Source organism: Rutilus rutilus (assembly GCF_951802725.1).
Source record: "Rutilus rutilus genome assembly, chromosome: 13".
Lineage (NCBI taxonomy): Eukaryota > Metazoa > Chordata > Actinopteri > Cypriniformes > Leuciscidae > Rutilus > Rutilus rutilus.
This window is the reverse complement of record NC_140218.1, coordinates 21,988,263-22,003,045: the sequence shown is the minus strand read 5'-3', so window position 1 is coordinate 22,003,045 and position 14,783 is coordinate 21,988,263. Positions and strand designations below refer to the sequence as shown.

At 38.4% G+C, this 14,783-nt stretch overlaps 1 protein-coding gene across 2 annotated transcripts in view; it reads right to left on the bottom strand.

Annotated features, from left to right (window-relative positions):
• vps13d (vacuolar protein sorting 13 homolog D) overlaps positions 1–14,783 on the bottom strand; it is a 42,067-nt gene extending 27,284 nt beyond the window's left edge. Inside the window, exons 1-25 of one of the 2 annotated variants that reach the window (XM_084428760.1) lie at positions 14,300–14,783; positions 12,928–13,120; positions 12,763–12,840; positions 10,566–10,756; positions 10,192–10,272; positions 9,967–10,083; positions 9,776–9,880; positions 9,520–9,690; positions 9,094–9,194; positions 8,769–8,937; positions 8,518–8,619; positions 8,117–8,303; positions 7,814–7,996; positions 7,589–7,719; positions 7,404–7,470; positions 7,126–7,305; positions 6,905–7,035; positions 6,686–6,818; positions 4,365–6,590; positions 4,122–4,273; positions 2,942–4,024; positions 2,652–2,742; positions 2,437–2,563; positions 2,131–2,311; positions 898–1,080 (exon numbers count right to left, since the gene is read on the bottom strand). In XM_084428760.1, the coding sequence (XP_084284886.1) occupies positions 898–1,080; positions 2,131–2,311; positions 2,437–2,563; positions 2,652–2,742; positions 2,942–4,024; positions 4,122–4,273; positions 4,365–6,590; positions 6,686–6,818; positions 6,905–7,035; positions 7,126–7,305; positions 7,404–7,470; positions 7,589–7,719; positions 7,814–7,996; positions 8,117–8,303; positions 8,518–8,619; positions 8,769–8,937; positions 9,094–9,194; positions 9,520–9,690; positions 9,776–9,880; positions 9,967–10,083; positions 10,192–10,272; positions 10,566–10,756; positions 12,763–12,840; positions 12,928–13,024 (6,267 nt within the window). In that variant the 5' untranslated portion in view covers positions 13,025–13,120; positions 14,300–14,783. The remainder of the gene's footprint in view (positions 1–897; positions 1,081–2,130; positions 2,312–2,436; positions 2,564–2,651; positions 2,743–2,941; positions 4,025–4,121; positions 4,274–4,364; positions 6,591–6,685; positions 6,819–6,904; positions 7,036–7,125; positions 7,306–7,403; positions 7,471–7,588; positions 7,720–7,813; positions 7,997–8,116; positions 8,304–8,517; positions 8,620–8,768; positions 8,938–9,093; positions 9,195–9,519; positions 9,691–9,775; positions 9,881–9,966; positions 10,084–10,191; positions 10,273–10,565; positions 10,757–12,762; positions 12,841–12,927; positions 13,121–14,299) is intronic. The other variant, XM_084428761.1, reaches the window with a different exon arrangement.

Here is a 14,783-nt window from a genome sequence, read left to right as displayed (position 1 = left end):
GAAAAACAACATTATGGTCTTAAAATATAGAAATTGAAAAGGTAATAGCAAACCTTGAGCCTAGTTCAGTGTGTACTGCAGCCAAAATACTGAGTTCACCCAGAAATGATTCAAATTTATTCACAAGAAAAATTATTTATTATTTACTTTTTCTTGTCATTCCAAAACAATAAAATGAGTTTATGTTCACATGGATCTTTGCCATTCAATCACAAAAATATCAGTATATAGGTTTAGAATGTCATAAGAATGAATAAATAATTACTTCATTTTTGGGTGACAACTGTATTAAAATTTTATTGCATTTCCTACAGACTATGCTAAAATGGAATTTACTCAATGTGAAACTGTTCTTATTGGTCATGAAAACAAGTAAAGAGAGAAGGAACACCATCTTATTACCACACATCAGATTCGCATGCCCTGATACCTTATAATGTGAGGGATCCTTGTATGAATTAGCATGCAAAATCAAATTCTTGATTGAGAAAAAAAAAAGAAAAAAAAAAAAGGGTTGAGATGAGATAATTGTTATTGTTCATAAACTGTTAATTTAGGTCTGATATTCCCACAAACTGTACACAACCACACAAGGGTTAAATTAAACCTAAATAAATTAAATTTGACTGGAAAACTGTGACCTTAACCATGCACAATAAAGAATGGGACTACATCCATGAAGCACTTTCCTCAATTCGTTTTTGAAAGATACAATTTGCTGTCCCCCCCACCCCCTGCTTTTCCCTTAATGAAATCATTATCAGATTGCAGCAAACAGTAAAATGCTCCTTAAATGCATCCCACAGCTGCAGAGTGGCGATGTAGTGTACACTATATGGGGATGGTAGGACTCACCAGAGAGGGGAAAAAGGTATGTGCCATTGTAAGTTTCTCTACCTTATCTCTAAGAGAGAAGGTGCCATGAGAGCCAGCAGGCAGGAAACTGTTACGAACTCGGAGTTGGCCTAGGTTGGCCACTATGAGGCGTTTAGAGTGGGAGCTCTCTGGGATCAAGAGGACAGGAGCACCTGCCTCAATGTCCAGCAGCACACGAGCAGCTCGCTGTGGGCGATCACGCACCTGCAGGGTAGAAAGTGAATTTTAAACAACCCCCTTCAAAGGTCACTACAATGTCATGACTACCATTATATGAAAGTATATAGCATGACTTTTGTGTTCTTCAAGTTCATTTCACTTTGGTTTTATATAACAAATAGCAGTTCACTTCTAGATTCGCTTTAGCCACAAAACAGAATCAAGTGTAGTTAATTACTAAATATGATAATTAATGTCTTTGAAATGAAATATAACTTTATATTACCAACACACTCATGCTTATCAAGGTGTGACAGCTATGTTATTTTAAATTGCATATAACATTTTAAAACGGTCAAATGAAACATGTTTTTTATTTGCAAGCTAACATCTTAGCCAACTATCTTAGCACAGCACTAACTGGTAAAAAAAATAAAATTATATATATATATATATATATATATATATATATATATATATATATATATATATATAAAAAAAAAAAAAAAATCCAGATTTTGTTCAGCTTGAACAAGATTACATGATAACATGCTATGTTATCTAACAAACCCAGACCTGCACCAAAACCTGTGAAACCTCATTGAACCTAGAGATCTGGGTATTACAGCATGTTATATATAGATGCAATATTGGAGCTTTTGTTAATGCAATGTGTAAAAGAAAAAAGAATGCAAGCAAGAAAAGATAGTGTCCTAATGGGTAACTGCTGATCTCGAGCCAGTGGTATGTAAGAAGGGATTAAGAAAGGACAGACAGCTCAGTGTCCAGCCTCATCACCAGTGTCTCCAGTTTGAAAGAAATGAGTGTTGACAACTCCTTGTTTAACTCTATCTTGTCTCTGCAGGGAAGGATTGAGGGCAGCCACAGCCAGCTGATCACTCAAATGGCAAGTGGTTATGTGAGCAGCACTGGCTGGTCTGTTTTCCCTGGCATGTATGCATCATTTACACTAGGTTGTACAGAAGCACACATGAGGAGGGGAAAAGTAAATAATTAAGGGTGCTATCTCAAAATTTCAACTTATTCTGTCTAAAGGTTACCACTAAACAAACAGAATTAAAGTAGACCACTTACTGCCTGACCCTCAACGGCAGCTCTCTGCCTGCCCAGGACATCCTGTAGCTGTGTGAAGTGTTGGATAAAGGCCACCACCTCGGCCTGGAAGCGCTGAGTATGGACATACTGTACTGAGGCCATCTGAAGAGATACCTTCATATCATATTCTCGCAGCAAGCAGGGGTCAGGTTCTCCATACCTGGAGATAGAGGCAATGTCAAAACTAAATCAGACACACAAATTGTGAAAATGTGTAACATTAGGTTACTTGTGTAGCCCTCGTTCAATATGCATTAATTAAATTAAATAAATGTGAGAAAATACTTGTGTATGTTGTAGACAAGGGCCTCTCCACCACGCGTTGTGAAACGCTCTCTGTATAGATCCCCATGGGGTGTCAAATCACTCAAAGACAAAGTTCCCAGACTTCCTTGCAATGCTAGATCTCCATCTGAAAGTGACATAAATTTAGCAAATGTAAATTTTCTGAAAAATCCCTTTTTCCCAATTTTAACAAATTTCATCATACTTATACACACCAATCATTTCCATATGTGTAACCAGTTTGGAAACACTAGCTTTAGCAAGCTCATTGGTCTTCTTCCTCAGGACAAGTGATAACGAGTGAACCTGTGAAGGAAGTACACAAGTCATTTTTAAAGATTATACAGTAGTGCAATAGTCAGAAAAACTGGGCAGGCACTAATTCACTCTATACTGCCCATTATTTTTTTTATGTAGGAAAATATATTTTGTTTTATAAATGTATTTTCTAGAACATTTATTAATTTATATAATTATTATAATGTCTTGCATTATTCTACTGTACCTTTAAATCTAGCTTTGTATTGACCCTTTCCTCAATCTCTGGATACAATTCTACCAGATCGCTGAGGTCACTATTTTCCACTGAGAGTTCAGGTATAGGCTGAGGTGTGGTGGTAGGCACTTTCAACGCATGGTTATTAGCAGTAGAGCCAATGCCAAAGAAGTCTAGAATCATGACCCAGGTTTGCAGCGTGATGAGAATATCAAGGCAGTTGAAGTCCACGTCCACACTACGGCCAATGCTGCCATACCGCGTTTTAAACTCAGGGTGCCGCCTATCAACCATTAGCACGTTTATATGTACCAAAGAGTCATCAAAGTCTGACCGTGGGTGTGGAGACGGAGTTTGGCGGGATGGGGATGGAGGAGGGGTACTTGGGCACTCTGCAGCCTTTTTGCTCTTTCGACTGGATGCAGATGGTGTACTGGGGTGCCTCTGATAGAACTGGAAAACATTCTGTGCCTCTTCAAATTGTGCTGGAAGAGAGCGTGACATTTCTGGGTACGGAACATTGGACGTTATTGGGCACGACTGTGACAGGTATTCCTTTGGACTGAAGGTGGAGGGCTTTGGAGCCCCTCTGGATACCATGAGGTGTTTGTACTTTGATTCAGGGTTTGGCTCTAGTAGGTCTTCCATTAACAATGAGTGAAGGGCTAGTTGGATGGAGACTGAATGGGGATGATCTTTGGTGAAGTCTCCCTCCAGGTCTTGAAAGCGGAGACTGACCAACCCTTGAGATCCTTGGCTAAGGTCTCCACTCAACTGCACTTCCAGCTCAGAGACCCGAAAGATGGCCTTCACTTCGGTAAAAGAAGGAGGCTGGAGAGGGGGGCTCTCGTTTTGCAGCGGAAGTGTTGCTGAAAAGGATGGTGACAATGAGGAGTAAGGAAAGCCAACATGAGGAGGGTCACGGGCAAAGAGCCCACCTTGCAGATCAGGGAAGCGATGCGGTTTAGTGGAAGAGGGTGTAGGAGGTGGTGGTGTAGGGGGCTGACTTGGTGTTACTCGCTGATCTTCAATGAAGGACAGATTATCGAGAGTTTGAAGGACCTGCTCATACACAGACTTGCAGAGACACACCTGAGAAAAAATATGACAACTTAAAATTCTGGAATTTATATATGATAAATCAAGATAAATAAATAAAATAATGCCATGCATTTTAATAGTGCTTTACCTGGACAGCATTAACAAATCTGCCTTCGACTCTCATTAGCCCAGTGCTCTGGTAAGGTTCTTCACATGACAAAAAGGTAAAGTGTGAATTTCCATCAACAGGGACTTTTTCGACAGTGAGCTTGATGGTGGCATCTTTTAAAATATGAAATGCTAAAAGGAGGAATAGACATAAAGATGTTGAAATGTGCCATGAAATAGCTTAATTCAAAAATTCCCTACATTTTGAGAACTTAAAACTGACCTTTTCCTCGGCTCAAATGCTCAAAGAAGTCATGCCGCGTAAATTGAGGCTCATTCAGATTAATGTTGTCGCCATGAGAGGGTGAGGGTCCAGAAGTGGAGCTACTGTTAAGTCGTGCTCCTTTCCTTAAAACCAAGTTTGTGTTGACAGAATAGAGTCTTATATTCTTCACTTCAATCTGCAGTTTCTCCCCTTCTGAGTCTTGACCTGTAATAAAATTTTGAATTCGTATGCTCCCTAAATGTCCAACAAGCAGCTCAGGGTGACCAGGCTTTCTAGGAATAGACACAACTGGGGATTCTATACTGACATCTAGAGTCAGCTTGACCAGAAAAGAATCCAAGCTTGGGTCCTTTTCAGGGACACAGAAATGATCTTCCTCAAAAGTGTCAAGTGCCCAGTTACACTGACTCTGCCTCCTAGATCTTCTGTATGGGTTCTCAAAGAGAGATACCATACCACTGTACTCTGCTGTTTTCGTTGCCAACACAGTGGAGACCTTTGTAGCTGCAGTCTTCAGCATAGACCGGAAGTTGTCCTCCACTTCATTTGCTGATAAACTGAGCTCTTTCAGGAACTTTGCTGAGTGGTTATAGTGTAAAGATGCCATCTGAAGTTGAAGGGAGCATTCTCCCTGAGACTTTTCCATAAAGCGGAAACTCAAAGCTTCAGAGGGAACCGTGCCAGCAATGGGAAAGAATGCCACACCATCTGTGGAGGAGCTGTCTTCTACACTTCCAATACTGACCACAAACTGACTTTTGCCACCTTCCTGAGTCAAGTCTACAAGCTGAATGCATCCTAGAGAGCCATTGACATCCAATCGACTTCCCATTGAAACATTGACTTTTGTCCCATTTATACTGGCCGTTGCTATTTTCATGCCTTTCTTCTCACCTCCCAGAACAGTCCCGGTGGTAACAGTTCGCAAAAGCAGCAAGTTTAACCTGTGAATTTCAACAGTTAACTCCTTATTCTGAACATAAGTGGACTGATAGGTCTCATCATTGTCTTCTCCATTAGGCAGTGGTGCTAGCTGTTGTGTAGGGGAGTTTTCTTCTTTGGGGAAAGACTGTTGAAGGAATTTCAGAAGCTCTACTATGGTTTCAGGGTTAAGGATGATATCCAGGTTGTTGACCTGCATGGAGGTTACCTGCAGAGAGCTGTCCAAGTTCATGGAGGGGCAGTCTGAGCTGACAAACTGGTATTCCAATTTAATAAGAGCCTCCTGGTCTCTCAGAGGAGAGCCCCATGGAGATCCCCTGTCAAAAGCAAGATCTGGCAGTTCTGGTGATTTTCTGTCTGGTGAGACAGGTGACGTGGGCTGGCTTTCGCGAAGACTTCCAGTAGGTACATCAAAACTTAGGTGTTTATGAGATGCAACAAGAAGATCAAAGTCTGAGCCATACGTCTGCAATGTGTCCACAAGGTAGAGCCCATGAACTGTGAGGGAAACCATTGCATCATAAGGCCGCTTTACGAAATGTGCATTTGTTCCAAACACTTTCAGGACAGAAATATACCGGCCCCCACTTTCAATGCCAAGCTGCATGTAATTGATATTAAACTCCACAAGAAGAAGTTTAGATTCCACAAGCATCTCTCGAGTATGTTGCTCAAGTGTCATCACACTTTTGGTAAGACTTTTATCAGAACCTTGAAGCTTCCAATCACTATCTTCCCTTTGGAAGATCTTCTCATGACGAAGTGTAAGAGGGTCAGGGGATCTGAGATTCTCCCCCTTCTTGTCACCTCCATCTGCCCCTGAATTACCCAGTCTAGCCAAGCAGCTTTTCAGGGCAGTCATCTTCTCCAGGTTGATGTGCACTTTCAGGTCTGGTAGTGTTCCTGAGAGAACAGCCCCTGGGAACTGAGGGTCTGATGTGTATCGCAGTCTTTGCTCTAGCTGCAGTAGGACATTGAATTTCTCCACCACATGAGTGGGGCCCACTTCACTCTCCTGTAGATGCTTCCAGTTGTCTTTAAAGTGGCCAACCATTATCTGTAGGTCATTGAAAGACAAGGAGTACTTCTCATATAGGTTCCTGCTGACAATTTGGGCACCTTCTGGAGACTTAAGGCTGGTGATATCATGGGACCTCTCCTGACCTTTGACGTCCACCTCTTGCTCTGGAGGTGGAGTCCCAGGAGGTGTTGCTAATGGTGTCTGAAATTCTTCATCACTCTCTCCTTCTGTCTGAGAAGTCTTATGGTTTGTTTTATGATCTTTTGTGGGAGCAGAAATAAAACTGTCACAAGAGGCCATCAACTGCAATAAATTCAGAATGCGAAGAAAATTTGATTTGACCAGTACCAGTTACCTTGGGAATTAGTAAGAAGAATACGGCCAAGGTCTACCACAACTAGCATGGGGTCTTCAGACTGAAAATCATCCGGGAAGATGACTTGAGGGGCAGATATATCCAATTTCATAGTCCAGTGCTTACTGTTTTCCTGTGAAAGAAAACCCATAACATAATTAAAACAAAATATCTAACTGAAACTGTAACTGAATGTTATTAAATAAAGTCCTCTCTTACAATGAACTCTCCGACTAGCAGCTGATCAATGGTTTGTCTGATTTCTGCCTTGGTTTGCATCTTCAGCTTGTTGTATTGCCTCCTGGCTGTTTCAGCCACTCTCAGCTCTAACTCAGACTGATATCCAAACCCTGGAAAATGTAATGTAAACCAGAATAAACTGATATTTCACAAAAGCAATGTAAACCAATTTAAGAGGGATGCTTATCCTCAATACACACCCGAGGTGTGGACCCTTCCTTTGTAGAAAAACTCAGCCACTTTCTTGATAGCCTGAGGGTTATAAATGATATTGAGAGGACTGGTATTGACCTCCAGTCTCCTCTCAAATTTGCTCCTTATTGGATTACGTTCATAAATCATCTCAAAGACAGGAGGTGCTGATGATTCTACAACAGAGCCTAAAAAAAAAAAGGTAAAATAAGAATAATAATATTCAGCCTTCATTGACATTTATTTGTACATAGTTGTTTTCATACAGTAAATGTAGATTACTCACCTAGATTGCCTATTTTTGTGATGTTAGTCTGGCCAAAAGGTTGACTGATAGCAACAACAACCTTATCCTTAAATGAAAAAAAGTTATATGAAATCTATAATTACATTTATATTTTGTCATAGATATTTATAGTACATGCAGATAACAGTTCTAGGGCACCAAGTAACTTGTGGGCAAAATCATACCGGTTTTGGTGAAACAAGGAAAGGAAAGATGGTGCCCTGGGTTGTGAGATCCCGGAGAAACAGCCCACCAAGTTTCACTGTGAGTAAAGAGGACTCAGAGCGAGGAAGAGACTCAACCCCGATCTTCACACCTGTAAAGCAAAATAAAAAACATATTCACATTCAAAATTGATCCAAGCCATTGAGACTTTATTTCAATACAAAGTGAATATATTTATAAAAAACCTGAAAACTCCAGTTGAATGACCCCGTTCTCACTCAATAGAGGTTTAATTTTATCTTGATGGTACAGGGTGACAGCTGCTTTCTCGAGGATAAAGTCCAGTCGTGCAAAGAGATGATCCCTTCTTGTAAAGGTATTCAGTGTTTGTGAATCCTCCAAAGGATCAAAGAGATCATCTGTCTCAGCTGTTTGGAAGAGAGGACTGTCTTGATACACGGTGCATATTAGTACAGAAATGTTCTATATAAAATGTAAAATTATATTAAATCATTATAATAAATAAACTGCATAACTGGAAAACTCACCAAGAATTTCCCACTGGGCAGTGCCTGGTAAAAGGTCTTCTGGCCCTCTTTCAGAACCCCCATACCAGCCACCCCAGCCTGGGAACCAAGACTGCAGATACTGGATCATGCCTGAACTCCCACTTTTAGGTATGGAGTCTGAGGGAGAGGTGGCTGGGGTCTCGTTTATTATGGGCTCTCGTAGACTCTAAATGGAAATGAGGGATGATTAAAATACAAGATGACTTAGAGTGGGATTAGATTTAACAAATGTTTAGACCGTGATTACAATGATAAAATATATGTTTTTTTTTAATATAGTTTTTTCAGTATTAGGCAATACAGTATCACCCTTGACTTTTCACTTTAACATGTTCATTTTGCCCACAAGTAGGGCACTAAAGTCAGAAATCTCAGCTTGCCTCTGCAATTTCCTCATGTTTACGGAAGGAGACATAAACAGTTTCCCGGAGAATCTGCAGCTCCTCCAGTGTCTGTTCATCCTCAATCCTTTCCAACTCACTCTATTGATATGAGAAACACAGATTATAAAATAATACGTTTTTTTTTCCAAACTCAAGAGCACACATACAAAGGTAGTGAGCTTTGAGACATTGAGACAATCTTAACTTTGTAGTGAATGCCCTCCAACCCTCTAAGTCCATAATCTTACCTCCTCCTGTGGACTCAAAGTTTCTCCCTTAAGCCTCTGGACATACAAGCTAGTGTAGAGTTTGGCATCACGCGCCCTGTGCAGAGCAAAGTTCCAGCTTCCCTGCCTGCGCTGCTCTCTGATCTCATGCAGGTTGGCATTAATGGCAAACATCCACCACTGCCGACAGCTTCAACAATAAAGAAGAGTTATTATTCTACAAAAATAATACCATTGTTAAACAAAAGATTTATCACATTTTACCTATTCAGAGGATTCAAATCTTATATCAAAACATATTTTTACTTGTTTTTTTTATAGGCATAGAAAAAATAAATCTCATTACTTTCCAGAAATGTGAAGTTTAGGTCTCCACTTTCGAAAAAGAACCTCCCTTTCTCGCCGCTCCAGTTCTTTGAGGAATGCCATGATCTGTTGATACTGAACCTGTAATCAAATGTCAACCATATTGTTAGTTTACATAAAAAAAACTTAAAAAAAAACTGTAAAAGTCAACAAAGGGTGGTTTCACATATGGTACATTTTAAATTCACCAAACCCAGTTCAGTTAAAGTCAATCAGAAAGGGCAAGCGCTTTTGGTGTTCAAACTTTAAGTGGACATTGCACTAATAAATCAAACCACAAAAACTTTTCAAGTATACACATTATACCACCCAGGATTGCTTAGAGTACTCAAATAAGCTGAGAAAAAACACCCTAGAGGAAAGGTCCAAGAGATTTGGAAGATTTAAAAATATTGAAAAATGTTACCTGTGACAGACGAAGTGAGAGGGGTTCCAACTGTACTTGGCCCTCAATGCGAGGTGTATTACGAGATCGTAGTGGTTCTTTAGAGGCATTTCTCCTCAACAGCACAGAGGCACATACTGGCTCAAATATATACTGATGCTCATGGTTCTGCATACATTTACTCATCAGCTCCTGTAACAGACAATTGTTAAAAAAGAGTTTACAAGAAGCACCAGCCATTCAGCTATTGAACATCCTGACATTATCACAAATATACCTGTACTTCTGTTGAGGGAAGATCTCCAAGAATGGTGCACTCTGTGTCCCAGTACACACTGAATTCACTGATTTCCAGCTTCTTCTGCCGAATAAGCTTCTGTGCCTGTATGTGAAGAGTTTACCTTTCATGTTCCAATATGTAAAGATAAAGCCACTTCATGAAAATATCAAATAATGTGGACAACTCACAGGTTCTTTGGAGCAGTTTTGTGCGGATACATTCTCGATACAAACACCAAAGGCATATGGTTTCTCAGGGTTGGAGAAATCATCTTCGAAACGTAAGTGGACACCTTGAATTTTCAACTAATAACATGCAGAAAATAAAGCACAATAAAATTGAATTTCTGACATTAAATTATAACAGCAACAGAGTGCAAGTAAAGAAGTAAACAAAATAATAGTGAAAATTACCTCAATATTCTCAACAATTCGAGTCACAACAGATGCTGTAGCAGAGTACCAATAAGATTCTCCCCTCTGCTCACATTCACTCTGGTGAAACATGTAAATTATTTTACAAAAATATTTAATTTTTTCCAAAAAAAAAGCCAATAATGACAATAATAGCATAAAACTAATTAATAGAAGGAAAAGAGACACATGCTAAATTAAACATATATCTTTAAAATCTTTTTACAAATGGGAATGCTTGGAGCCTGTCATTTCTATTAGTAAAAGGTTCAACATTTTTGGAGCATAAATGCATAAAAGTGATTTTATAGAAGTAGATTTATAAATAAATAAAGCCACAGGTGATTCTGCTGATATTTTCAAACAGCCTGTACCTTCCACTTGTCCTCTAGAGCCTTGAGCAGCTGTTTCTTCTGTTCTTTCTCAGCTTCCCTTTCTCGCACCTCATCATATTCCTGTGGGGGGGTAGGGCCGACAATCAGGTTCAGCTGGGACATGGAGATGACCCATGGGTCACTGTGTGGTCGATAAAAGGGGATCTGAAGAGTGATCTTCCCAATGACGCCTGAAAAACATAATATTTATAAATTACATATAAAATTTTACATATACACCACCATTCAAAAGTTTGGGATTGGTAAGATTTTTTGATGTTTTTGAAAGAAGTCTCTGATGCTCACCAAGGCTAAAAGCAGTAATATTGTGAAATATCATTATGATTTATTATAACCATTTTCTATTTGCATTTACTTTCAAATTAAGGCTGGGTAAAAAAAAAAATCAATTCTCATTTCTATGAACTTAAGTCCCAAGAATCAATCTTTTAGTCCAGGGTTCTTCAACGTTTTTCAGAGTCATACATTAGAATTTTATTAGTCAGATGGACAATTAAACATTTACCTGTACTAGTTTACTAAAAATTCACATTTTAATTTTACTTTCAGATGGACAATTAAGAATCAAATCACTGAGTATCTAAAATCTAGTGCAGCTATAACGTGTACAGCTAGCTCAACCATAACATGAATAGCAATGTACAGTGAGACCATTAAGATTATTTACAAGTCATTACTTTTACAAATACTTGGAATATCAAAAATATATTGATACGAATATTTTTCTATTGATCTATTAGTCTGCATTTACATTGTGCATATTTGACATGCCATATTTTTGTCCTATGCTGGTTATCACTATGTCAATTGCAAATACGAGAGTGAATCTTGCATTTATATGTCGAAATTGGCCAACGGTCCACTTAGCAGCATAAAAAAACCAATGCATTATATATATATCTTTGATAGCATGCAAAGAGCGCTACCTTAACAATCATTAAAAAGATGCCACTCAGATATCAAATTCTGCCCATTTTATTATGAAACTCAAACAATAAATACCATTTTGTTGCTATTTAATGTGGCGTAATCTGCCGCCTCAGATCAAGCAAAGCAAAGCACACGTGAACTGATCATCTTATCTGCTTTACTAGTTACAGCACGAATAAACATGACTGAACATCAGAAGGTTTGTTAAAACATAGTAGAACTTACCGAAATCTGTATCATATCTCATGCAATCGCTCAATCAATTATATGCACTATACATTTTCTTACCGTTCTTCAACATTTAATGTATGTTTGAATAAATCCGTCAAGTTTTTATGACAGCCCCCATTAAAATGTTTATATAAAAAGAAAAACTAATTGGAGTAGAAACATCATTATGTAATTATAAAGTTAGTATTATAACTTCGTTATTATAAAAACGTATTTAAGTGATTGTATGCAAAAAAAAAATTTGCCATTTACTGTACATTTACTGCCAATGTTGAAAATGGCTGTGCTGCTTACATTTTTTTTTAGAGACCATGATACAGTTTTTTTTAGGATTCTTTGATGAAAACAGCATTTATTTAAAATATAAATCTTCTGTGACATAAAATTTTTTTCTCTGTTGTCACTTTTAAGCAATATAATGCATCCTTGCTGAATAAAAATCTTACTGATACAAAACTTTTGCAAGTACCATCATGTCACTGCACAAGATTATACAGATAATCCCGTTTTGACAGACTGCTGTAAAAGGGTTTTCTTAATTCCCACAATTAAGATCACAAGACGCAAATAGCTAACCTTCAGATGGAATAAATGACATTAGGCTTGATGTTTGTGCAGACAGCCAATGAGTTTCATTTAGGTGCAAGTATTACACTGAAACATTACTTTTGACAACTATACTATAAATGACAATAACACAACATTTCCGTTAGTCCATCTCACAGCAGCCGCTATGCTGAGATTACATGACCAGCAGATTACTACTATTTAGGACTTTATCTTGAAAGACATCCCTAATATCAGATTATTTTGTTTATTTTTTAATAACTGATTATTTTTGTTCCTATTATTTTGTTGGTTGATAAATTAATCAAAAGGGTATTTCCATAAGAGCACACCAAGAGGTGTAGTATAAAGTCCAGGGCTGTTATCATATCAGCCAGCAAAACCAACAAATTAGTTATTGAACCTTTAACTGTTTACATAAAGGTCCAAATGCTGGAATAACACTAACCTGCTTTGACCTCAAAGGGCAGATCGAATTCTCGGAGAGCATCTTTTCTTAGTGGGAGGTTCTCCAGCTCCACTGCCCCTGGATCATCACAAAATGCGTACTTCACAAAATGATACACAACACGGACAGTCAACTCTGATTAAAAATCAAAACAAATTCAAATACCTTTGAGAAGAGCAATGGAGAGCTGGTCAGTGTTAAGGTTGGTCACATATTTGCCCAGATATGTGTTGAGCACCCAGGCAACAAGTCCCTCCAACATTATAGGAAGGGAAGAGTGCCCTGGGATTAGTCAGTTAAAGTAAATCCTAGCAGGCAATGAACTTCACAGTCAGCATTCACTCCAGTCATCTGAAGTCTGAGGAGTCAAAGAAACACAAACTTGACATCTGATCTCTCAACAAATGTGTAGCAGTTTTTCCTAAACCCTTTTTGAATCAAAGGCCTCACATTTTTACACAACAATACTCTAAGGCCCCATTCTTGTGGCATTTGCTATATGAAAACACACACACACACACACACACAGAAAAACAGTGGACATGATTAGAAAAGGCTATGGTTTTTAAAAATAGTCACACTTGTGATCTTCACGGTCATAATAGGAAATAATGGGTGATACAAAAAATATGAAAATAAAGAGCAATTTCATGGGGATCTATCTACAAATCAGCCACAATGAAGACGTTTTTGATAAGTTCTAAACATATATCCAAAACCTAATAAAAGTGAGTAATTATGTCTGGAAATAATCGTATAAGCAACTAGGGAATCCACAGCTTACTGTATTTATTTATCTATAGGTCTATATAGGCATCTAGTAGTTAGTTACACTATGATGTTACATATATTTTCTTTATTTCTCCCACCCGTTGGCACCAATCAGCCTTGTGTGCATTTAACTACCTTTTCTATTTTATTAACTTAAACCTTATAAATTAAAAAATAATATAAAATCTGTTATCTAATATTTGTATCATTTTATGCAGACATAAAAGCAGCATAATTTACAGGTGAATATTGTCTAGAATCATGGAAAAGTAAAGGTATTAAAATATAAAATTAAACTTGCATTGAAAACAAAAAATTGTGTTTTATTTCATTACAAAAAAAAGAAATGCTTATTTTGTTCAGTCACTTTTGACCCGCCGAGAATCACAATTATGACCCCTAAAGGTTTAATGCTTGTTTTGTCTGATTTGAAATCAACTTGTAAGTTTGCTGAGGCCCCCTAGTGGGCCCCGGACCCCTGGTTGAGGACCACTGTCCTGAACACATATCTGCCACACCAACATAAACAGACAGAAACCAATACGAGTGATTTTTTTAAGACTATAAGCTAGACAATTTCTACAGTTTGTACAGGAGATGTGAATAAGAACCATAGGGGCTGATAGCCGCAGTTATAATTATTACGTTCACTGCATCATTTTCCATTCAATGAAAGTGAAAGTGAGGCTGTCATTTTGCTTAACAACTCATGAGGGGGGAGTAAACAATTACAGAATTAAATTTTTTAGGTGAACTAATAACTTACCATTGTTATGAAACATCCTGTTCCTCGGTCAACCGCTGTCTATGATCATTTCAGTCCAAATAAATTGAAGACCTCCACTATACAAGTCAAGCAGAGTCCTTCCCTTGCTGGCTAAAGAGAAAATAAATTATCTCCTTTATTTTTTTTAAGATCCTTACAGCATAAGCCGCAGCTGACAACCACAAACAAAAACAAACTACAGCATGTGACGAACAAAACAGCACAGCTCTCTGTGACTCAACGTCAGTGACACGGGCAGCGTTAGCATGAGCGCTCGTCCTTTAGCACTGCTCGACAACTTTAAAACATGACCAACAACTGGTCAGAGTGACCGGTCACAGCCCGTAGTTTAGTTCTGCATTAGTCCGAGTATCTTGCGGAATTCACCCTGATCTGTAATCACCATTTGTTGTGGGTCCTCTGCGCTCATCTCTCAACTTCCAACATGTCAAACTGAATTCATGAATCGCTTCCTGAAACCCGC